This window comes from Arvicanthis niloticus, chromosome 28 (assembly GCF_011762505.2).
Source record: "Arvicanthis niloticus isolate mArvNil1 chromosome 28, mArvNil1.pat.X, whole genome shotgun sequence".
NCBI lineage: Eukaryota > Metazoa > Chordata > Mammalia > Rodentia > Muridae > Arvicanthis > Arvicanthis niloticus.
In genome coordinates this window covers 17992200-18016104 of record NC_133436.1, presented here as the reverse complement: position 1 = coordinate 18016104, position 23905 = coordinate 17992200, and the positions used below count along the sequence as shown (strand labels likewise).

General features: G+C 44.3%; 1 protein-coding gene across 1 annotated transcript in view; it reads left to right on the top strand.

Annotated features, from left to right (window-relative positions):
- The window catches only part of Sash1 (SAM and SH3 domain containing 1), a 166798-nt gene that overhangs the window by 99871 nt on the left and 43022 nt on the right, over positions 1-23905 (top strand). Inside the window, exons 5-8 of the mRNA XM_076926829.1 lie at positions 103-143; positions 3396-3482; positions 5924-6036; positions 9543-9644. Of these exons, the coding sequence (XP_076782944.1) occupies positions 103-143; positions 3396-3482; positions 5924-6036; positions 9543-9644 (343 nt within the window). The remainder of the gene's footprint in view (positions 1-102; positions 144-3395; positions 3483-5923; positions 6037-9542; positions 9645-23905) is intronic.

Genomic DNA, 23905 nt, shown 5'->3' with positions numbered 1-23905 from the left:
GCACAGTTGGGCCGAGGTCCAGCAGGTTAGGAAGGTTTCAGTGAAAATCCCCTAAAACCAAAGCCCTCTATTAATATATATGCCTTTTGTTTTCTTTTCTAGGTACCCTCTCCACAAATCAAACTCAGAAGACGGCTGTGTAGGTCAGTATCATTGCCCTTGATTTAAATATTTAATTGAATTATTTTATTTTCATAGATTATAGAAGATATATAGACATGTAGAGTTATAGACCTTGCCAAAATAGCAATAGTAATCACCATCATCATTATCACCATCATCATCTGTCAACTCAGAAACAAACACTAAAAAGATTGTGTGTGTGTGTGTGTGTGTGTGTGTGTGTGTGTGTGTGTGTGTGGTTGAAGGCCCCACTAGATGTCCTCCAGTCATTCTCCCCTTTACTTTTTGGGAGGTCTCTCATACTTGGAGCTCCATCAGTTCAAGTAGACCAGCTGGCCGGCAGCCTCTGGGCAAACCTGCCTGTCTTTCTCCTTGGCATTAGGGTTGCAGACACATGCCACCATGCCGTGCTTTTTATTGTGATTGCTGGGCATCCAAGCTCAGCTCAGCATGCTTTTTACGAAGCATCATATTGGCCGAACCATCTCTCTGGCCCTGGTATTTGACGTACAGTTTTCTTCTCTTTTTCCCGTTATGAAATAGTTCTTTTGAAAGTACAAGTAAGCATCATAGGCTACATACTGTTTTACAAGTCTTCAAAAATGGGGCAGGTCATGAATATCTCCACCTGATAAATGTTAACAGAGAAAGGCTTGCTTCTGCATCATACTGGATGCGCCATAATCTCATTGGCCAGCCTGTTTGCTAGATATTCATAATTTTCTCTGTCACAATCACATGCCACTGTTAGAGAATTCCTTAAGCTTGTTTCTCTGATGGTGCCCTCTGACAAACCATTCCATTTGGAATGTGTAGCTAAAATAAGATGCACTCAAGGCATTATAAATTTGATATATCCTTGATTGTAAGATCTACTCTTGCTACAGCAAAGGCCAGAGGGTGGCTGGGTAATGAGCACTGAATTCTGGCCACCAGGATTTGAATCATAAACGCTGACCCAGCAGTGACCATGGTAGGACATGAGGGTAATTTCAGCACGTGGGAGCCTGAAGCGGGAAGGTGCTGAGTTCTGGGCCAGCCTGACATACATGATATGGCCCTGTCGCCGTTATAAAGAAGGAGGAGGAGAAACACGAGAGATTTAAATGAGATAGGCTGTTAAACAGCGAACGGTTTGGGTACTGGACGTGCTGAAAAGATGTTGGCTATTTTCATTATCTCCATTTTACGGAAGCAGAATATGAGCCGGGTGGTGATGGCACATGCCTTTAATCCCAGCACTCAGGAGGGATACACATACATGAGGGCAAAGGAAGGGAACACAGCTTATGGATAGAGAAACGCGTGGTAGCCTCCTCCCTAAGAAAAAGCCAAATGACCGACACTGAATCTGCTTTAACTCTTCATGGCTGACATCTGCTTTCAGGGTCTGCTTGCAGGCAGCAGACCCCATGAAACTAGCCTCGAGGATCCGAGAACCTAGGAAATCCAAGGCAGAAGGGCTTGGGTTTCATTCCCGGGCTTCCAGGGCTGTCGGCATATAAATGAGGCCATCCTGTTTTGACAAATGACACCCTTGCTAGCTTGGGAGCACCAGAGATGGAGTTCCCACATGGCTGTTCCATGCATCATTGCTTGGCACCGCCAGTCTAGACTGTGGAAGCCGCCACTTTGCTGGGCCTTGTTTCCAGTGGCCACAGGGCAACCAGACAGACACCAAATGGAGACAGAGCTGCTGCCCTGGGCGTGCCACATCAGCACCGTGACGGCCATTGCTGCCGCTGCCTCATCTTTTTAAAGAATAAAGAAGTTCCCTTCCCATTTACTGACTGTCTTCCCTTATGTTTGTCTTTTAAATGTGTGTGTGTGTAAGAGAGAGAGAGAGAGAGAGAGAGAGAGAGAGAGAGAGAGAGAGAGAGAGGAGAGAGAGAGAGAGAGAGGAGAGAGAGAGAGAGAGAGAGAGAGAGAGAGAGAGAGAGAGAGAGAGAGAGAAGCAGAGACAGACATTCATCAGAAACTAGCTACCTTGTTTTACACAACAGTCTCATTGGCCTAAAACACCCAGGTCACTAGGCTGACTGGCCCAGGAGCCAGAAGGAGCTGCCCTGTCCCACAATGGGATTATAAGTATGTGCCACCATGTGCAGCTTCACCTTGTGGATTCTAGGAGGTTGAACTTAGAGCTTCTCATGCTTGTAAAAACAATCTCTTCACTGACTGCGCTGGCATCCAGCCTTTCTGGTTGCTTTTAAAAAGGTATTTTGTATTATCAATTACTAGAACCATAATAGATTGAAAAAAAAAAGTCTATCGATGGCAAATTTGTTTTCATTGGTGAATCACCTGATCCTAGTCTGAGATAGGAGCTTGGTCAGAGCAACAGTGAGCTAGGAGAAATCACAGCAGGACTGGCCTCTGTTTTTCTTGTCTTTGTGACTTTGTTAATCTGTAGGTTGGTCACCAAGAAGCCTAAACATCAGAGAGGTGTGGGTCATGCCTTACCCAGGCTATAGATCCATGTCACCAAATACTACAGTGAACCAGGCGGCTTAGCCTGTGCTGACCAGTGCATACCGGTCTTGTGTTTTCTCCATTAAGTTTGGAATAGGAGAAAGCAGTGGTGGGCAGACAGCAGGAACAAAACAAAACAACGTGGACCTCGAAAGCCTTTTATTTGTGGCAGAGTGGAAATAATTGTGGCTGCCACCAAAGGGCGGGAGTGTACCACAATACAAGGCGAAAGGCAGGCTGGCTAAACAAACTTCAAAGTGAGTGCAGGAACGAATGCCTGACCTGCCTTCCTGATGTTTCTGTATTGCTTTTCTTAACCCTGTCGAGCCTTTCTTCCTCTTCTTCTTCTTTTCCTTCTCCTTTCTCCTTCCTTTCTCCTTTCTCCTTTCTCCTCCTCCTTTCTCCTCCTCCTCCTCCTTTCTCCTCCTCTCTCCTCTTCCTCCTGTCTCCTGCTCCTCTCTCCTCCTCCTCCTCTCTCCTCCTTTCTCCTCCCTCTCATCCTCTTTCCTCCTCCTCTTCTTCCTTGTTTTTTTTTGCTACTAGCAAATTTGCATTCCTTTTAAACAACTTTACAGCTAATTCCCCCATCCTTCACAAACCAAAAAACTGTCTTTTTGTAAAATCAGAGTATTTGTTCAAGCTTTGACATTGTAATAAAGAGACTTCTTTTTGGTATTAGTGAATTTAATGCTTCTCTCTCTCTCTCTCTCTCTCTCTCTCTCTCTCTCTCTCTCTCCCTCCCTCCCTCCCTCCCTCCCTCCCTCCCTCCCTCCCTCCTTTTCTTTGTTTCTTTCTTAAAGGCAAAGGAGATTGGAAGAAGAAAAACAAATACTTCTGGCAGAATTTCCGAAAGAACCAAAAAGGAATAATGAGGCAGACTTCAAAAGGTACCGTGATGTGGGTCCTTGTAGCTTTCTGAGAACCAGAAGCCCTGCCCCTGATCTAACTGGACCCCTCCCCCTACCTGCAATATAGGATTAACTCATCGCTTATAGCTTCGACATAGTCAACTTTTCCAACATTTTTTTCATGACTTCAAGATTTTGACCCCATGAGTTTCTTGAACTTGAAAAGACCATAACTAGATAAGCTCGTGGTCTTCTGATACCGGGGACCACGTCTACAAATGTCCCCCTCATGCCAGCCACCCTGCTTTTTCTCTTAAAGCCGCCAAGCGCTGACCCCAACGGGTCGAGGGAATCTTTGAGTTTGTTAGTTTTGGACCCTCCAGTGCATGCCCCCACTTGGAGCCTTTGCATTCTTCTGAACGTTGTGCTCTGTGACAGGGACAGTTATGGGGCTGTTGCCCCTGGAAACCCTCTCTGGGTCTGACATCATGAGAATTTAGCCGGCTGCTCTGTTGAAGGGAGCTCTGCCCTTTCTCCAGGCCTCGCTTTTGTTTTTGTTTAGATAGCAAATAAATATATCGTCCCCTGGAGCCTGAGTTCTGTAATTTATGTTTCTCCCAGTACTCACAAAGGAAACCAGGACACATAGACTTCCACATTCCTGTCTCACTGAAAGGGGTTATCAATAAGTGAACATGTTTTGTTGTCCACCCCTGACACTCTTTTCCTTTTACACAATGACGTGACCTCTCCTGGCTGGAAGTCTCCCCAGACACCAGAGTCGTGGCAGTGGATTTTAGCTTCCCTCTCTGCACACCTAAGCTTTCAGACGGCTCTCAAGTGACTGTTTTTAGTTGTCCCACTTTGAGAGAGTTAGTTATTCTTCAATGAACTCCCAGCTTTCCGTTTTGGTAGAGACCCAGAATCCTCTGTGGTTCTGAATAGACTTTGCATTCTGACAAAGTTTTTACTTAGAAAGCTGTAGAAAAAGAAGGCAGTGAAGAGAGGGGGGCAAGGCCTAAAGAGAGAGCTCAGTGGTTAAGAGCATTTGCTGCTCTTCCAGAGGACCAGAGTTTCGGTTCCAGTATTTCTGTCAGGCAACTCACGTTGTATTTAACTCCAGTGCCAGGGGAATCTGATGCTCCTTTTAGCCCTTTGTGAGCCACATGTGCTACTCACTTACACGGAGACATGAATGCAAATGTCAAAAAGTCAGATTGGTAGGTAGGTAGTAGGTAGGTAGGTAGGTAGGTAGGTAGGTAGGTAGATGTGATAGAGTCAGCAGTTCACACGGCTTTGTGAAACACCCAACCAGCTCCGAGTCACTCAACACAGGAAATAAATGAATCAAACGAGTAGGCTTCTCTCCACATCCAGCATGCCCTTTCACTTTCCCACAAGGGGATGAGTATCAGAAAGGACTTGAGGGGTTCCTCTGAACTGACTGGTTACAAAATGGAAATGAGATGCAGAGCCACGGGGAACACAAATCACAAGCTAGGTCCCTCCACCATGGTTTCCCGTGAGTCTCCAGGTAGCCTCCTTAGTCCTGTCCTTGTGCAAATAGGGTATACAGAGCCCTGACTGAGGTCCCAGTGATACCAGAAGCCACATAACTATGTTGGAGGAAGATGGGGCTGAGGAGAGGGGCCAGCGCCTACAATATGGCTTCCTCCTGGTATGTGTGCTAGCTTACTGTCAATAAACCCTTTCCCACATGCTAACCAAAGATGCAGCTGGCCAGTGGAGCTCAAGAGGAATGGTGTTGTTTGCCGTGTGGGAAAAAACTTTTTAGAAGGACTCAGTAGTCTTTTCCTCTGTAGTTTTGGTAGCCTTCAGCTCTGAATTAGATGGTGGTTGCTTGTCACAATCTGTAGGCCCATGTGACTGCAGTGCTTCCAGATGCAGGTAGCTGTAGTACTTGCCCTCCACGAGGTCGACGTGCTTAGCATTCTGCTTTATTTATGTGTTTGTTCTGTGAGAATTCTAGCCAGATAGCTCAGTAGAGAAGGACAGTTGAATCAGGCTTAGCAGGCTTGGTTCTGTGGCTTGACTTCCCATGCTCCCACACAAATAGATGTCCTGCTCATTCATATTTCACTTGGTAAATTACTAGCCCAAAGAAGCCTCGCAATGCCTGTCTGATCAAGTTGAGTGTTTAAGTGAGATTCCTGGCCCACCTGTAATAAGAAATTCCCTGCCAATTTTGTACCGCGTCTAGAAGGCCTGATTTAACACTTCTGGTCATTTGAGAGGATTGCTTCTGTGGTAACTCACACACATTCTTAGCAAGCACTCCCCAAAGAGATGCGCTCCGGCTCTCACACAAGCAGCTTGGCTCTACATCCCTTTGATCCAGCCCTAGCATGCGAGATCGACAGGGTACCCGAGAAACATTCCTCCCTCCCCCAGGATGAGGGGCATCCAGTCTGGAGGGCTGCTTCGTCCCTCATTTGTGTTTGTCTGTCTTTAATCCCCAGGAGAAGATGTGGGTTATGTGGCCAGTGAGATTACGATGAGCGACGAGGAGCGGATCCAGCTGATGATGATGGTCAAGGAGAAAATGATCACCATTGAGGAAGCCCTCGCCAGGGTAAGGGTGCCGACATTCAGTTTTACCTATGAGTACCAGCTTAAAAAAATGTGTGGGGGCACCAGAGGGTATAGGAATCTAATATCTACAGTGTGCATGTGCACGCATGTAAAGCATGCCCTTGAGTATCAAAGTTCCCAGGTATTCCTCCATAGTTCCGTTCCTCGTGTGTGTATGCCCCAGCACTGGGGGAAAGTCCATCAGACTTTCTAGAAAATACATATAAGGGGAGTCTACCTATATGTATCTTCCTTGTGGTGAGTAGGCGGTTTTCTTGCCTCCTGGAGAGTCGGGGAGGCCCCACTGTTCAAATAGCAAACTCCATCATCTGAATGCAGACATACAAGGCTGTTTCGAGGCGCCTGTGTTTGACATGAGAGTTGCATCGGCATCGGCTGCCGTTTTCTTGTTTCCTTGGAGCAAGGGAGGACATTTAAAGCGGCCTCCGGATAGTCTAACACAGACTGCCAGAAAAGAAAGGAATAATTTCAAACTTGTAGGGGAAAAAAAAAAGGAGGGGAAAAATGAGCTCCTAATTTTAGCCACTAGACAGAGGTTAGGAGACAGCCTAAGGCGGCCAAGCCTTATGCAAATGAGTGTGAGGTTTCAGAACGGCCCGCAGCATGGCTACCTTGGGCTTGCTGACCTGTGCCCAGTCTCTAGTGGAGCCATAGAGTTTACAAAGCTCTCAGTTCAGGATTCTGTCTTTTTTTTTAAATGTCAAGAGATAGCTTATGATAGCTTACAGATTATTTCTATATTAGCTGAATGGTTCCGTCAAAGAAAATGGCATGTCAAACAATTTCTAGGAGTTTTGTCATAGACACATGCTTTGGGCTTTAAGGAAGTCACTCTTGTTCATTAAGCAAAAAAAGATTAAACGTTTATGTGGGTCTAGGTATTTGGCGGTTTCTGAATAATACAATCAGCAAGTACTCATTTTAAGCACACGAATAACTGTTGGCAATTAAGTTCAGGTCTTCATGGACTAGAAAGTTCCATGACATAGGGTAAGGTATGAATCATTCATTTATCTGGGTGATTTGTGCATTTGTAAGGGTGGAGTATTAGGCTAACACAGGGAATACACTCCCATGTAAAGCCTTGGATCGAGCTAAGTCCTGCTTATTCTATCACAGGGACGCTCAGTCACAGCACAACGGGCCTGTGTCATAGAGAACATACCTTGTTAGTATTAAGGAAAAAAAATAACAAAGAAAGGAAAGTTAAATGCTGTTGAAAAGTGAGCAAGTTTCACTTAGCCAGGCTGGGTTGAGGCTCTCTCAGAGCGCCATGTCTGAGACGGTCCAGGAGTGTTTACATAAAGCACAGGGGAGCTGCACTCAGTACTCAGAATTTCAACTTTCTGGATAGTGTCTGGATAAACATGACAGAGAGAGAGAGCCCATAACTGTGGCATTGTAGTTTTATTTTCTTGAAAATATAACTCTTAAAACCGAAGCTGCTATCCATACCATGACCTAATTACTAAATTGCATATTTACTCATCTGATAACCCAGGCCTGCTCCTAAGCTATGTCTGTGTGAGTCAAAAAGAAAGTCCTTCAGAGGTGAAAAAGCTTGTCAGCTTACAGTTGCCCAGTTAGGAATTTGTTTCTTCGTGTTTTACTTAAAGATGAAGCTTATTTAGTGACTCCTGGTAGTTGGAGCTAAGACGGAGCGTAGGCATAGAAGCCTGGACAGAAGTGACAGTCTTCTGAGGATCCCTTTCCACCTGACAGTTCTTCCTGAGCATGCAGGGAGGAGACAGCATTTCAGAAAGCACACAACCAGATGGAAGGATCAGCCCAGTAGATATAACATTAGTATACCATAAAGATGAGGACAGTGTATATGTCCCTGGTGATACATGTAAGATTAAAATGATTAGTGTCACTAACAGCAGAAGCTTCGGGCCATATGCTTTCAATGTGAGCTGCGCGCTTACCTGAAGCCACAGGGGTGGCAGTCACGGTGCTGTATTTGTACATAGATGTGTGCTGAGAGCTTCTCTGCGTCAGCTTGATTGTGGTCACGAGCTTCTGACAGGGTTCAGTGTATCCCGTTGTCCTAGAGGAGAGGATGAAACAGAGGGGGTCAGTTTTCTGTCCCAGACTACCAGTGGTAGTTAGTGTCTACATCCAGGCCTTTATTCCATAAGCAGTGCTGTCTTTCTCCTCTTCCTCCTTCTCTTCCTCCTCTTTCTCCTCCCCCTCTTTCTCCTCCTTCCTTCCTCCTCTTTCTCCTCCCCTCCTCTTTCTCCTCTTCCTCTTTCTCCTCTTCCTCTTTCTCCTCTTCCTCATCCTCCCCTCCCCTCCTCCTCCTCCCCTCTTCCTCCTCTTCCTCTCCTCCTCCTCCTCTTCCTCCTCCCACATGCAGAGGTAAAAGAGACATCCTGGTTTTCAATAATACAAGGACATTTGTGTTTCGGATGATAACTTTGCTGCGTCCCACAGCTCTGGCTGAGGAACACTGTTAATACCCCGATGTCAGGTCGTTTCTCTCTTTAACTTACTTGCTTCATGAAACAGGGCTTGATCAATGACTTCATTTGGATATGAAGACTAAATTACAAGGAGGTGTGACTGCCATATCAGCTTAGGTGCCTGAAGAGTTGAGTGCCGCTCCGCTGGGCCGTACACAAACCACTCTGGACTGGCTCACACTTGGCGTTCGGAAAGAGCTCCTACTCTTTTGTTATATTTGCTCCGTTTTCTATAACATTTTCTTTCCTTTCCGTGTTCATTTTGCTTTTTCTTAACACTTAAATACTGTTTCTAAACCTACATTTTCAGCAACTCCGAAAGGTGTTTTGTTTGTTTGGTTGGTTTTTGTCTTTATTATTCTGTTCCCATGTTCAAAGTCCCTAGCGAGAGTTATTTCATGTTTGTTAGGTGATAAAATTGTCAGACATAAGAGTCATAGCCTTAAATGAAACAGGCCAGGCCTCCTGGTGCCTCTGCCTCTCTGTGCTGCTGGGATGACAGCCACCTCCCCCCCACACCCCCCATGCCCAGCTTGTGAGATGCCGGGGAGTTGAACCCAGGGCTATGCAGGCTAGGCAACTACTTGAGCAACATCCCTAGCCCTGCCCTGACATTTCTAAAAGTTGGCTTCAGGCATTCTGCCTTTGCTATTTGGATGTCGCTGGCTTCTTCCACTGCCCTCTGAGAGGATGGATGCACATTTGGTTGTATACATGTGAAACTGTGCTATAGAAAGTTCCTGGTTTCAGACTTATGGAGAAAATGAGTCTTGGCGTTGGAGGAGGAAAATCAAGGTTCCTTTTGGAAGAGCATGCCAAGAGTCTGTTGTGTCTGTTGGTCTGGTTTGAAACCCGAAGGCAGGGTTTCATACCCTGCTCTTGTGGTTCTGGAAGGCTTAGCTTTGGCTAGCCCTGGGTCACCATCACCAGCGTGGGAAAGTTCTATGTGATTTCTACTGTGGAGTACACGGCAGTAAATGACCATTATTCTACTTTACTCTTTCATTTATTCTTGCTGCAGCTGAAGGAATACGAGGCCCAACACCGTCAGTCATCTGCCTTGGACCCTGCAGACTGGCCTGATGGCTCTTACCCGACACTGGATGGCTCATCCACCTGCAATGTGAGTCCATGTCCCTGAGTGTCTGGACCATTTGTGCTGATCAGGGTCAGCCTGAGCTGGCTCAACCTTTGCGTTTCTTTCTAAGGTCTCTTTCCATAGACCTCTTCTCCTGGTCCCACCTCAGCTGAGTCAGAATCCTGTCGTTCAGGCTGACCTTCTTGGACTTTGTAAATGATGACTAAATGTGCAGAGCAAACAATACTACCACGTTAACTGGCTTTGAGCATTCAATTCAGCTTCAGTGAGTGTGCTCACACTGTGGACCATGGTCCACTTCTTCCCATACAGAATTTCTTCCATAAGCATCGGTTGCTTCCACCCCCAGGCCTTGGCTGCCACTACTGTACTTTGTGTCTCTTAAAGGCGGACTTGTTCCATGTTTGTTTGTCCATCCTGTGTCTGTTTGATCTCAGCACCTCAGCATGGACTGCAGAGTCCTTTTTACTTTACCCACACATCTGTTGATAGGCACAGTTTATAGGGCAGAGCCACCCTTTAAATATTGTGAAAAATGCTAATTAAATACCTTGGGTTACACTATCTGCTTTGTATGGAGTTAAATAGAATTCTCTAAAGTTAAATATATGGCTAAAGACTCAGAATAACGAGTAATTCTGCATTTAACTCTCTGACAACTTCTGTATGTTTTCGACAGTAACTGTAAACCACACTGGCTGCAGTGTATTGGTGTTCCAAATTCTTTCTCACCAACACATTTTACTTTATTTTTTTTTCAAATTTCTTGATCATGGCTGTGAGATGGGATTCGTTTGTGTTTCTGGTTTTCATTTGCCTAATAATTCATTATCAAAGTTGAACATCTTTTCAAGTGATCGTTAGCCATTTGTGCGTCTTTGGGGAAAGGTTTATTCAAATCCTTGGCACTTGTGGCCTGTGACCCATGACCCCCATCTGTTTTTGTTTGTTTGTTTGTTTGTTTAGCTTTTTATAATGCAACAACAACAACAACAACAACAACAACAAACTTCTGTTATTTTCTCCCATCCTATATGGGTGGCTTTCTTTGACTATGTTGATGATATTTTTGGTACTGATGTTCTTAATTTCAAAATTCCGTTCTCATCATTTTTCCTGTTGCTCATACTTTGGGTGTTATATTCATGCCATCATTGCCAAAACAATGTGGAGGTGGTGATGATGATATCACCCCGTTTTCTGCTGGTGGTTTTGTAGATTTTAGCACTTACTTTTTTTTTAAATCCACATTACATTAAAAACTCGTCTGCTTGTGGCTATCCAGTTTTCCAAGATCTCTTTGCTGACATTTTCCCATTAAATGGTGTTGGCATCCTTTTTGAAAATTAAGTAACCACCCGTATGTGGGCTGCTTCTCCTATGATCTGTTCTTTTACTGGCATCTGACTGGTTACTGTAGCTTTGTAGTAAGTTTTGAACTTGTAAAGTGGGACTCTTCCAATTTTGTTTACCCCTTTAAATTCTTTATATGTTTAAATGATGTGTTTGTGTCTGTGTCCATGTGCACATGTGCATGTAGTGTTCACGAAGGCCAGATGAGGGCACTGCATCACACAGAACTGGAGTTCAGATACAGGCAGTTGGGAGCCACCTGACCCCCTGTTGGGAATGGAACCTGGTTCTTCTGCAAGAGCCAAAAGCTCCCTTAAGCCCCGAGTCATCTTTCCAGACCCATTATTTAATTTTAAAAGCTTGATGTAACTATTTGAAATCCCTTGAGATTCCATATGAATTTTAGGGTGGATTTTTCTATTTCTACAAAACCTGCCATTAAGATTCTCATTAAGAGCAAAATATGAAGTTTTCTAATCTATGAACATGGAACATCTTCCCATCCATTTTATGTCTTTTTAGTTTCTGTCAGGAATATTTTTCAGGTTTCGTGTGTATACTTTGCATTTTTCATTATGTCTACTCCCGAGGTTTCATTATTTTTAATGCTTTTGTAAATAGAATCATTCTTTTTTAATCCCCCTCAGCTGACCGTTTATTACAAAGCGTACAATGCAGCTTTATCTCAGTGTGTCGGGCTTGTCACCTGCCGCTTTGCTGGTTTGGTTTGTTTCCTCTGATTGTGTGCACGTGTTCATGTGCCTGTGTGATTTGATGGTTTTCTCTGCATAAGATTGTATTACCCACAGATAGAGACATTTTAATGACATTTCCCCACTTATATCATTTGAGACTATTTTAATATGACCAAATGGTACCTTTTCAACCAGGAGTTTCATGATGGTTGCAGGAACTGGAATCTAGACTTTTTCCTGCATAGTGCCATCTTCAAACAATATGGAGCAAGAATGGAGGGAGTTCCCTTGTCTCCAAGTATAGAGTTTTGTTTGCTAGGTCATCTCCTGATTGTTGGAAGCCACTCTCCACTCATGATCTTAGGTTTCCATCTGTGCCCTACATAGGCAGTCTTTCTGAAACAAAGTTCTCTTTTTCAGCCGTGTTTTATATATAAAAAAAATTGCTTCCTTATTCTGTATCTATATCACACACTCCATACATTTTTGGCACACCCATGGCCCGGTGTGATCTGGCCTTGGTCATTTTCTCTGATCCCATTTTTACACCCATGCCCAGCACCCTTCATTTCAGCCACACCAGTGTCCATGCCCATAGCTGAACTAACCCTGGCCTTTTCATATTTCCGAGTTTTAACCCCTACACTTTTTCTACCCAAAATGTGTCCTCCATTTTCTCCCTGTTGCAAGTGTGTGCGTTCTTCACGGTGAAGCTCAATTCTTATCTTCCTCTATAAAACTTCCCTTAGCCTCCCACGGTACATTTATTGCTTCCTACGTCATGCTTTTGTCAAGCCAGATTTAATACATCCACCCTCAGCTGTTATCCCCGAGTGTGAGAAATAATTGTACCTGTCTCAGGCCCCTTGGTAGCAGCAGGCCCTTGAGCAAGGCGGACCTGCTGTGTTCTTTGCCTCTGTGGGGAGAGCCTGCCCCAGTGTCCAGCTCAGTTAAGCAAAGCTTTATTTACCTAGTCTAGTATCCATCTTCCTTGCTCCTCTAGGAGCAGGCTTGGGAGCCTTGCAACGACAGATTAGTCTTGACTTTGCTTTGTGTCTAAGCAGCGAAGGGTACCATACCAGAAGTAAATAATCCCTTTCTCTCCCTTCTTGTTCCCAATTCCCCAAACAAACACCAGATTTCCATTGCAGCTGAAGGACCGTGCATTTTAAAGCCATGCCAGGCTTGCTGAGAGACAAAAATGGTTCCATTTATAATAATAAGTATGTCATAGGCTAGCGAGCCTTGGGTCCTGAGACTATGAGGCCATCCAAGAACCATATCCATAGTTTTGAATATGGCCCTGGGTCTCTCATCCCAAATCCAGAAGGCTAGTAGTATATATTGTGAACCCAGTGAATCATAAAGAATAAACACAGTAACTTGAGAGGGATGTGAGTCACTCGAATTGAGAGTTCATAGTGGGTCCTTTAGTATCAAGCCCACTGTGTACTGTCCTGGTCAATACTGTCTGAATCAAGGACAAGGTTGACTTGTTCATTCAGAGACACAAGGTCATTGTAACACTTCACACACTTAGACTACAAGCAACTAGTCATCTGTCATCTAGGAAAGACATTAATATATGCCAATGTCTATGGGCATTTTATCCACTGGGCATTTCATCTGGGAGGTGTGTATGGAGGTTTGCTATGAAGCAGGCCTGGTGCTAGCAAAGTGAATGAGAAAGAGGGGCAGGCCCTGCCGGGACAGAGCTCACACGTTAGTGTAGATGGTAAACTTATACTCATTTGCACACATAAACCCAGAGTTCCAGGTTCACAACTCTATTAACAACCTTTCACCAAACTGTCTTCTTCTACATGTCCCCCAAATAAATGCAGTCTGTCACAGTCCAGTAAAGGGCCAGGAATTCTCACATTTTCTTCACATATAGCACACTCTTCCGGAAACTCAAGAACGACTTCTGCTTGTGGGGCAAGGCACGGATGATGATGGTGGTGGGATGTTTACTAATGGGGTAAGCTTATGAAATCGAGTTATTTACTTCGTTTTTTTGCCTGGTGACTTTCTGCACATTCCCATACCCACTTAGTCATGGTGCCTGTGCCGAGCTGCACCCAACAAGCGTCTTCCTAAAGTCTGCTTGAACTCAGTTGCGGCCCTGACTTGGGTGACTCCTGCCCCTCTTACCCTGACTTAAGCCTTTCCTGTGTTTTGAAGGAGATCGAGTTCAACATTCTCTCAGCCCCAGACTATTTCCATCGTTATTCTGAAATTGCCTCTGTCTCAGGGCTCTTAGTTTCAGATAGTGTCCACTGTGATGATTCCTCCGCCATACAAGTCAGGCAGACTTCAGGATTCTATTGATTCCTTTCTATGCGGAGATGTAAATAGCTCACTGGTCACAGTTGGGAATGCCCAGACCTTGAAAGGCCCAGTGATCATAAGGCCTTTGTCACCAGACCTCAATGCCTGTATTGACGCTTGGCATGCCTTAAGATGTCATTTGCACTGATATCATAGCCTCCCCTCCCCCCATAGCTGACATAGATAATTGCGCATTGCCTCGTAGTAAGTCCATATGCACATTCCTAGATCCTAAGAGTTAAAGTGCTAAAGATAGTTACCAGGGGAAGTGAAAAATAGCTTTCTCCATGCCAAAGGATCATCTGTTCTGTGCTGGATTCCGTTAATAATGAACTTCTGTTGTCCATGGTGGAGTGTTTAGAAGGGGCTCTGGTTAAGAATTTAATTTTATTCCTCCTTAAATAGCTGAATGGTTGCTTACGTGTTTTTCTTTTAATTTATTGTAGCAATTTTTTTTTTCCTGTTTGTCTCCTGCCAGGTAGAAGGTTATCAGGATTGTCACAGGGAACTGCCTGTTTTGTGCCTTCAGGTTCAGCTTACCTTCTGGTTAAGAACACATTTAAGGGGCTGGAGAAATGGCTCAGCAGTTAAGAGCCATCTCCTGGAGATCCCGAGTTTAGATCCTAGCACCTACATCTAGCTAATGGTTACTGCCTGTAGCATCAGCTCCAGGGGATCTGATGTCCTCTGCTGGCCTCTGCGTGTATGCACAAGACACACACACACACACACACACACACACACACACACACACACAAATAAAAATAAGGCTAAAACACACATTCATTTCATTAAAGTAGCATTTAGTTAATAAGCTATGCTCTCTGTTTTGTTGTTATTATGCCTTAGGTCTTAGTAAATAGTTTTATATTTTCACAGAGCTGATGGATAAGAGAAGAGCTGATGAATTGTATTTGGTGTTTTAACATTAATGAAAGTGCTTCAACTGAAATGTGTGACAAAGCAGATGGGCTCAAGGAGTATTGCAAACTCCTCGTGGAGTGTGGCAAATCTGTATTAGATATAATCTTCACATCATATAAAATGTTCTAGAAAAAAATTGGATTCGTGTTCCCAAGGCTGAGCTTCTTTGCGAGGATAAAACAACTATTGTGGAGTATATTTGTGAAGTCATTTGTTTCGTGAAGCAGGTCGCTCTGTCGGGTAACTTGTTCAGGTTTGAGGACATTTAGCATTTGAGTCTGGAGAGATATCTACACAAGGGAAAATTACCGTGTACCACGAGGGTGTTATAGTTCCTCACATCCGGGAACTCATCTCTCCCTAGCCTTTCATTCCAGCTATAAATATGACTACTAACCTGGTCTGAGGTTCAGGAGAGCCATGTGGGTGGACCGTTTCCAAAATCTGAGTAACAAAATGTTATGTGGCCTTTTCTGAAGACACTATTTTAAGTGTTGACGGAGGACCTTCACGGAAGGTCAGCACTAAAATACACCCTCAGTATTATGTTTGGGGTAGAATCTGTTAAAGCGTCAGAAATGTTCTCAAATTATAAGCTGCGGACTTTCAGTGGCTGGATTTTACTCAGGTGGTTTTGTTGCTATTTTTGTATGTAGCACTAAGGATAGAGCTCACGGCCTCGTGCACACTAGACAAACGCCCTCCCCCTGTAGTACCACGTTGGCAGCCCACAAAGTCATTTCGTGTGCCCCATTAACCAGGCATTGTCCTCAAGCCAGAGACGTCAAGTTAGATATTCTGAAAGGGGAAACCTATACAACAACTTCCTAGAACATCATTAGCTATTTTGGCGTGTGCCGAAAGCTGCAGAGCACCTCACGTAAGGGCTAGATACCAGTTCTTGTAGCAGATGACGTAATGCTATTGTGGGAAAGATACTGCTAAGCGCTTAACAGATGAGCACACTGTACGACTGGCATGTCCTGAGGAGGTCGCATCCTTACGCGTTTGCCCCCTCATCATCTATGCGTATCCAGTGCCCTTTTTAGTGTCTAGATTCTAATATTCTAATATTTTCCTCCTCTTCTTCCTCTTCTCATTGGCTTATTTTTTTTTTCCTTTTCTGAGAAGGGGGATGCATGTTGCCCTGGTTTATGCTGATTTCCTGAGATCAAGCAATCCTCCTGCCTCAGCTCCCAAGTATCATTGATAAACAGATATGTGCCTTTAGGCCAAACTTCCCATTGTAATTCTAACTTTTAATGTGTTTATTTCGAACATGTTTATTTTATCATAGAGCACTAACATCTATAAGTTAACATTTGTCATAAACGTGAGTTTTCATACTCAAAAGTATTCAAAGAAAACCATGAACCAAATCGGCTTCATCATTTGGAAAAATAAAACTCCAAAGAGAACTTTCTATGGCAGCATGCGAATTTATAAAACCTACCACCTGTAAATAATCCTCAGTTGAAAAATATATGGTTTTTATATTTTTACCAAATCAGATGGTAATGAATATTTATTGGACACATAAATGATGCATAAAGATATACATATCAGAGCTGCCAATCCAGGACCCATTTTCTCCAAGAAAACGGAGAAAATGGCCGCGTTTCCACTGTCTTCTCTTATATTTTTTTTCTTTAAGAGTAGGGCATCTAAGAGAGACTAAGTTCCAGGAGTAAAAATAACTTGGGTGTCCAAGCCAGTGTGGCTTTTTCTATAATATCCCCTGTTTGCCTTCGTATTTTCCCCCCATGGGAACTTTTGTGTTACTCTTGCTTCATCCCAAACAGGTTCAAATTAGCAAGATGGTTTTTACCTTGCAGCTAGAAAAAATGGCTCTAAAGTTGAAGCTTCACTGTTATCCTAGCTGGCTTTGAACATGAGGCAGTTGGACCTATGCTTCAGTTCTTAATTTCACACACAAAACATGAGTGTACCCAGTTCACTTGCAAGATGAACAGGAAGAAAGAGAAACAAGACCCAGCAATAGTTAGCAGAGGGCATTTATATCCCAACTGAGGTAGGCACCCCCCTCTCCATTCTTTGAAGTGCTGGGGATTGAGCCATGGCCCTTAAACGCGCTGGGTGAGAACACTACCACAGACCCTATTCCCAGCTTAGCACTCCTGCATACCTTGCTGAGTTTTTACCCCAATAATTAACCCTTTTTCCAAGTGTTTCTGAATGGAAATATGTTTAAAAAAAAAAGAAAAACAAAAAACTGTTACTGATTCTGGTCTCTTAATGCACCCTCAAAACTTTTAGAAGATCATTCTGCCGTTTAAGAATAATTTCAGTAACATTTTATTTTATTTAGCTGAATGAGATACTACAGGAAGAAACGGTGCTTGTATATTTTATCAGTGGCTTTGGATCTAAAGTAAAATTGAAATAGGACCTTTCAAATTCCTGTGGTAGAAGAAAGTGCTCCCTGGTTTCCTAGTTTAGTATGACAGGAGACAAGAGCCAGCCAATGGAAAAACAGGCATATGAAGTGGGTTGGTTTTTTTTTTTTATTCACTCATTTATTTGTTTGTTTGCTTATTTTGGGAGGAGGTAAGGGAGGGGAGAAGGAGAGAGGGAGAGAGAGAGAACAAGTGTTTACAGTGCCTTGGTGGATATGCGCATGTCAGGAAGTTGGTTCTTGACTTTTCCCTTGTGAGCAATGTCTCTCTCTTGTCTGTATTGCTACACTGTGTAGCACTCCAGGCTAGCTGGCCACAGAACTTCCAGGTCATTCTCCCATCTCTGCCTTCTATCTTGCTGTAGGAGTGCTGGGATTACAGCTGCTAATTGGCACTTCTGCCTGGCTTTGTTGTTCTTTGTTTTGTGGGCATGAGCATTGAACTCTGATCCTCTGGTTTGCATGGTTACCACGCTGACTGACTGACTGACTTGTCTCCCTAGCAGTGAGAGGGTTTGTGAGAATTAAGAATTTGCTCCAAATTCCAAGTGGTTGAAGAGGGAGGGGTTTGCTGAGACGACTTCCTGTTGTTCATTTCCCCCACTTCCTGTTCTTTACTCAGCACTCTCCCCTCCCATTCCCAGCCTTCTCCCTGGGACCAGGGCCAAAGTCTGAGGCATGTATTTCACGAGTCCCTTAAGATCACCATGAAGAAATCGAGTTAGACAAGAAGGAGGTACTTGCCTCTGCAGACCTCTGGAAGCCAGAATTCACCCAGTGTGGGCAGGAGCAGGGTTCGGGAAGCTGAGACATGAGTCAGATGTGAGATCAGGATCACACTCTCCTGTCAGGTCTGCCTCTGGGACAGAGCAGCCATCTTTGTGCTTCGGTTTCTTCCCTAGATCCAGTGTGCCCAGTGATTGCTAATGTCGCAGAACAATCCATCAATCCCCAGTGGCTGTCACCTTTAGTTACTCTGAGGAAGATCACCTGTCCTTTCCATCCACTGTCATTGCTGAAATGCTTGAGTCTTCCATGAAATGCTATTTCTGTACGTGCCACTGTGTGTACATGTCAGTAGCCCAGGTGAAACAAAACTCACCAATGCCTGCTAGCTCTGCTCCACTCTTACCAAACACACACGTAGCTGATTTCCTGCCACGGTATGCCTTGCTCTGTAAGTGGATTTAGGTGAGGTGTGAATCCAGTGTCACTTGTAAGGAGTAAGCAGTTAACTATGTGGAAGTGATCTTACAGGTGGTTGGATTTAGTATATTGTCTGGCTTTCTCCTAAGTTGAGGGAATCCTCATCAGAGACCCAAAAATAATAACTGCAAATAATAACTCGGATTCTCTGCAAGCTAACCAGGGACACTTTGGTTTTCAGTTGTTTGTGGGGGCCCTCCTCAGTGTATCAAGGACCATGTGAATACAAAACAAATGCTGACAGAGTGCCCAAGTATGACATATTCTGACGTCTATTTTTAAAGAGATTTTTTTAAACTTAAGATAGCCTTTTAATACAGTTTGATCTGTTTTCTTTATCAGTCTGAAACCTATAACATCCGAGATATAGATAGCTTTTGACCTATAAAAAGAAGCTTCATTTGTCCAGCCTAGTGCACAGCTACCCGACGAGATATACCGTATTTACTCTGCTCGCTGATTATATCAAAGTGCAGAGATGCTCTAATAAGGGTCAGGGTTTGGCATTTGGATTCTCAATAGCTCTTCCTCTCTCTGCTGGAGCGATCGACTGCAGGGAGTCTGAAGATAAAGAGGTTGCCCGGCATTGTCCAGTGTTACTGATTCGTCACATCTCTGCCCTTCATTAAGTCATTTGCCCCAGCGCCAAGCCTTATTTATTGGGCCACAAGGCCTTCTTCTGGTTCATGAACAGGATCCAGAGTCCAAGAAGCTGGATGCCGAGCCAGTTCATTTTCAGGCCGCCCATTGCTTGTTTATGGTGCGTTTGAACTCTTGTCATCTTAATTACCCATTATACCAGAACTCTCAGAACTGCAGTCAGCAGCAGACAATGACACTCATTTGAAAAAGCAAAAATCAATAAATAAAACCATGTGGGTGCTGGAGATTGAACCCAGGGTTTTGAATGGGAAAGCGATATTTTGCACAGCCGAAAACTAATTGTACAGAATAATAGCCATTGAAAATATCCCTCTGTCCTCTTCTGAGGCCCGCTCTCCCTTCTCTGTGTCCCATCTCGCCCTCCGAAGGGCCTGATGGTGCACTGTTAGTTGTATAAAGCTAAGCATTGCATAATTGGTTCCTAAAACTTCGTGATTCATCTCCTGCCCTGCTGCCCATTTGACCCAGAGTGTAGATGAAGTAATGCTATCTTGGGCATCCCTCTAAGTGCCCACTGGGCAAACATTTATGGAGGCTGTACCATGCACCAGTCTTTATTCATGATGAGCTTGTGCTTGGGAAAAAGGGACAAATGGATAGCACGGTTGTGAACCATGGGTAATATGGCTATAGGTGCCAGGCACATAATGGAAGTCCATTACCCTCTCAGAGCCTTTCCCAAGGAAGGTGCCTGATACAGCAGTGGGTGTCAGGTAAGGGGGGCGGCAGGGTTCAAGGTGGCGTAGTAGGGAAAAACTGACTTACCTGTTATGAAGCTTTTTCTCTTTGTATTTTGACTACTAGGGTGTACATGGTGTTCTCAGTTCCTTCTTACTAACAAGTTGATTTTGTAACTGGTTTTGGCTTTTTATTTCCTTAAATCTGTTTTTTTTTTTTAACTTGTATCATCTGTGCCATCTTATCTTGGAGGTTTAGTTTAATTAAATTCATGACCTAGTTAAATTATTTTTAAAAAGTTTTTAAATGTATATATATGTTCAAGGGCTTGTCTGCATGTGAGTCTGTGCCCTGTGTGTTCGTGGTACCCAAGGAAGCCACCAGAGGGCATCAGAGCCCTTGAAATTAGAACTACAGACAGTTGCAAGCCACCACATGGATGTTGGGAACTAAACCTGAGTTCTCTATAGGAGGAGTAAGTGCATTTACCTGCTGAGCCATCACTCCAGCCCCTTAAATTAGTTTACAGAGGGAACCAACTGGAATTTCCACTGGCTCTTAAATTTTTCTTTTTCCTGGTGAGTCTACTTGTCACATCTTGGATTTTGGTTAAATAGCTGTCACTCATGTTCTCCCAACTTGATTGCACTGGTGTGACTCTAGTCACATGTTGTCCTGGGGCTGGTGTCAGGAGGGTTGTTTATGTTAAACAGTGGCTCTCTCTACCCCCATCCCATTTCTTCCAAGATACAGCTGAGGTCTGTTGTGTAGTCTGGTTGTGTTATCGTTGCTGTAGGCTGATGGACAGCCAGGATGAGTGCTCTCCATGGACCTCCCAGTACTGTGCTTCCTCTCCCCCAAGATGACTTTAAACGCTCTGTCACAGTTCTCACCCGTTGGTTCACACCATCAGAGCCAACCCTGTCTTTATTCAAGTCTACAATTCTAGTGAATTCCAGAGGCTTAATATTGATCAGGCAGCTTTGTAATCAGCTGTTCATCTGTCACTCACTGATTCCCAGTTCCGTTTCTGCTGTTCTGTTCCCAAGTCATGAGAGATAAGGAGCTGGGAACATAGTTCCTTTTCAGATGTGCACTAATGACAGGATTCTCTGCTGTTTGCTAGTCTGTTTTTTTTTTTTTTTTTTTTTTTTTTTTTTAAGTGGGAGGGAACTTTGATGATTTGTCTCTCACCTTGACCATGCAGTTTCTAAGTGTCAGTGCATGAGTCTTTCTTTGCATGTTGATGGTGAAATGTATTTTGCTGGGTTTTAACACTGTTTTGACAGAGGAGACTGATCCTTCTGCTGATCTCTCTGAGAAGGCCGAGCAGTGGTTCAGTGTTCAGAAATTGTATCCTGATGGTTTTGCTAATTCAGTGATTACAAACAACCTCCTCAAAGCTAATGATTTGATTGATTGGTTGGTCGATTGATTGATTGATTGATAAGCATTCAGCCTGGATCCTTTAGCTTGGAACTTGCATCAAAGCTTTTTTTTTTTTTTTTTTTTTTTTTTTTTTTTTTTTTTTTTTTTTTTTTATTAAATTCTATAGACAAAACCAAATAGATATACAAATTGTGACTTAAAGAATGGCATGGGCTCCCCTGCTGGCCTGGTGGCATAGTTGGGCCTCTATACCCTCCTTCTGTAATTACTAGATTCCTTGGGTTCTCTGCATTTCTGCATTGTCATGTGCTTAGACAAAGTTGTTAGACAGCCCTCTCCTGAGAAGTCACTGTGCCTGAACCATGAGTCAGTAGCCTGAGATGCCAAAGCAATGTGACTTTGCAACACACCCAGTCTCTGGGGAGACTTACCGCTTCGGGAATGAACACTGGACTTTCCAGTCCATGTGTGATTGTCCCACTTGGCAGCGCTGCCCTGAGTCAGCCCTCTCCATGGCATGGGGCTGCATGAGAGCCTGGGCTCTTGAGAACTGTGGAGGTTGGGGTTGGGGGTAGTTTGCTGGAATCTTCAGAGTTTCTCACAACATTGTGTGCTTTGGGTGTACCCTCCCCCTCTCACAAGGGAGGTCTACTATTGCTGCTGGCTTCCTAGGTCCTTCTTGTTACTTTCACTTGTGACCTTAGGCTACTTCATATCAACAACAGGTCCTCTGCCCTGTGAACAGGATGGCAGCATGCAGAAAAGTCACCCGAGGCTTTACATATGGGGAGGAAGTCAGTCCCCTTGCTCCATCCCTCCCACCCCCCAGGGGAGGAGGAAAAACATTTTCTCCGCTTCCAGGGACCTTGTAGATTTGGAGTGGGCAGGCTTCTTGTGCTCAGAGCTATCCTAGGTTTGGTGGTAGGACTGTTGAGATCTGTTTTTCCCCCTCCTCCTTTGGGAAAAAGAAGGTAGCACATTGTTTTGAGGGTGGTTAAAAGTAATTCCGTGTTCTTGAGTTTAGGAAACAGAATTGAGTAAGTACACTGTAGAAGGTGACATCCGTTTGTGTTCCTTTGGGCCTTCTATTAATTTTTAAAGCTTTTAAAATGAATTAAGTGCTGACAGTCCTTTTTCTCCAGGGCATAGTAATATTACCTCAAATTCCCACATACTTTTTCCAAATGAAAGTGTCCTATAATTATCTTCTCTTCTTCTACCTCCTCCTCTTCTTCTTCCTCCTCCTCCTCTTCCTCCTCCTCTTCCTCCTCCTCTTCCTATTCCTCTTCCTCCTCCTCCTCTTCCTATTCCTCTTCCTCCTCCTCCTCTTCTTCCTCCTCCTCCTCCTCTTCTTCCTCCTCCTCCTCCTTCTCTTCCTCCTCCTCCTCCTCCTCATCCTCCTCCTCCTCCTCTTCCTCCTCCTCGTCATCCTCCTCTTCCTCCTCCTCTTCCTCTTCCTCCTCTTCCTCCTCCTCTTTCTCCTCTTCTTCCTCCTCCTCCTCCTCTTCCTCCTCCTCTTCATTCTCCTCCTCTTCCTCCTCCTCCTCTTCTTCCTCCTCCTCTTCCTCCTCCTCCTCTTTCTCCTCTTCTTCTTCCTCCTCCTCTTCCTCCTCCTCTTCTTCCTCTTTCTCCTCCTCCTCTTTCTCCTCTTCTTCTTCCTCCTCCTCTTCCTCCTCCTCTTCTTCCTCCTCCTCCTTCTCCTCTTTCTCCTCTTCTTCCCCTTTCCTCAAGTTTGGCGACTAGTTAATTTTGAAGCTGCCAGGGTGATTATTTCAGTGTTGCACAGTACCTTTGGGAGGAGAATGGAATCTCATCTTTTTTCCCCATCTGCTGACAAAATTCTCCCAGTTTCAGAGGGCAATGATGTCACCCTCTAATGAGCAAAATATTTCTTACTAAACAGATGGGGCTTCTTGCCTGACTTCTTTGTAACAGAGTAGGGTGTAAGGCACAACGATGTGCTTCGTGTCTTATGTAGTTGTACGATTTAAGTTGAACAGGATTGCTATAAACTCAGTGAGAACATTTTTCTTTTTGTAAACACAAAGATCACCATGATAACAGTGACCCAGAGGTCCCTGACATGGCTGGACATGAGCCGGTCCTCACGTGTTGGGAAAATCTTGAGTGTATCCAGGCAGAGCCAGAATACAGCCCTAAGGTCGGGAGGGGACCTGAATACATCACTGCTTGGACCATGGAGGGAGGCCAGACATGGCGGAGAAATGATGAAATTCAGCTCAGAGAATAGAGCAGAAGCTGCTGTTGATTGGTGTCACATGCTGTTTATACAGCGACATCAGCTGAACTCCGCTTTATCCAACTAGATAGGTGAGCATCTGGGATCAGAGTGGACAAGGAATTATGGCTTTGGGACTCACAACACTAACCTCTAGATCATATATGAATATGGATACACCCTGAAATCTATAACTAGTTTTAACCAATCACTAATGCAAATTTCAGTTTTCATAGCTGAGGTGCACTGTACCATGTACAGATCTTTTCTCCATCCCAGGGATGAGGCCATCACACCTGATGTGTGTTAACCAGCCTGCTTCAGGGCCTCCCATGAGCTTCTCCTCACTGTGCTCTCTGTCCTGTAGCCTTTGTAAGTTTAGGGGATGCTT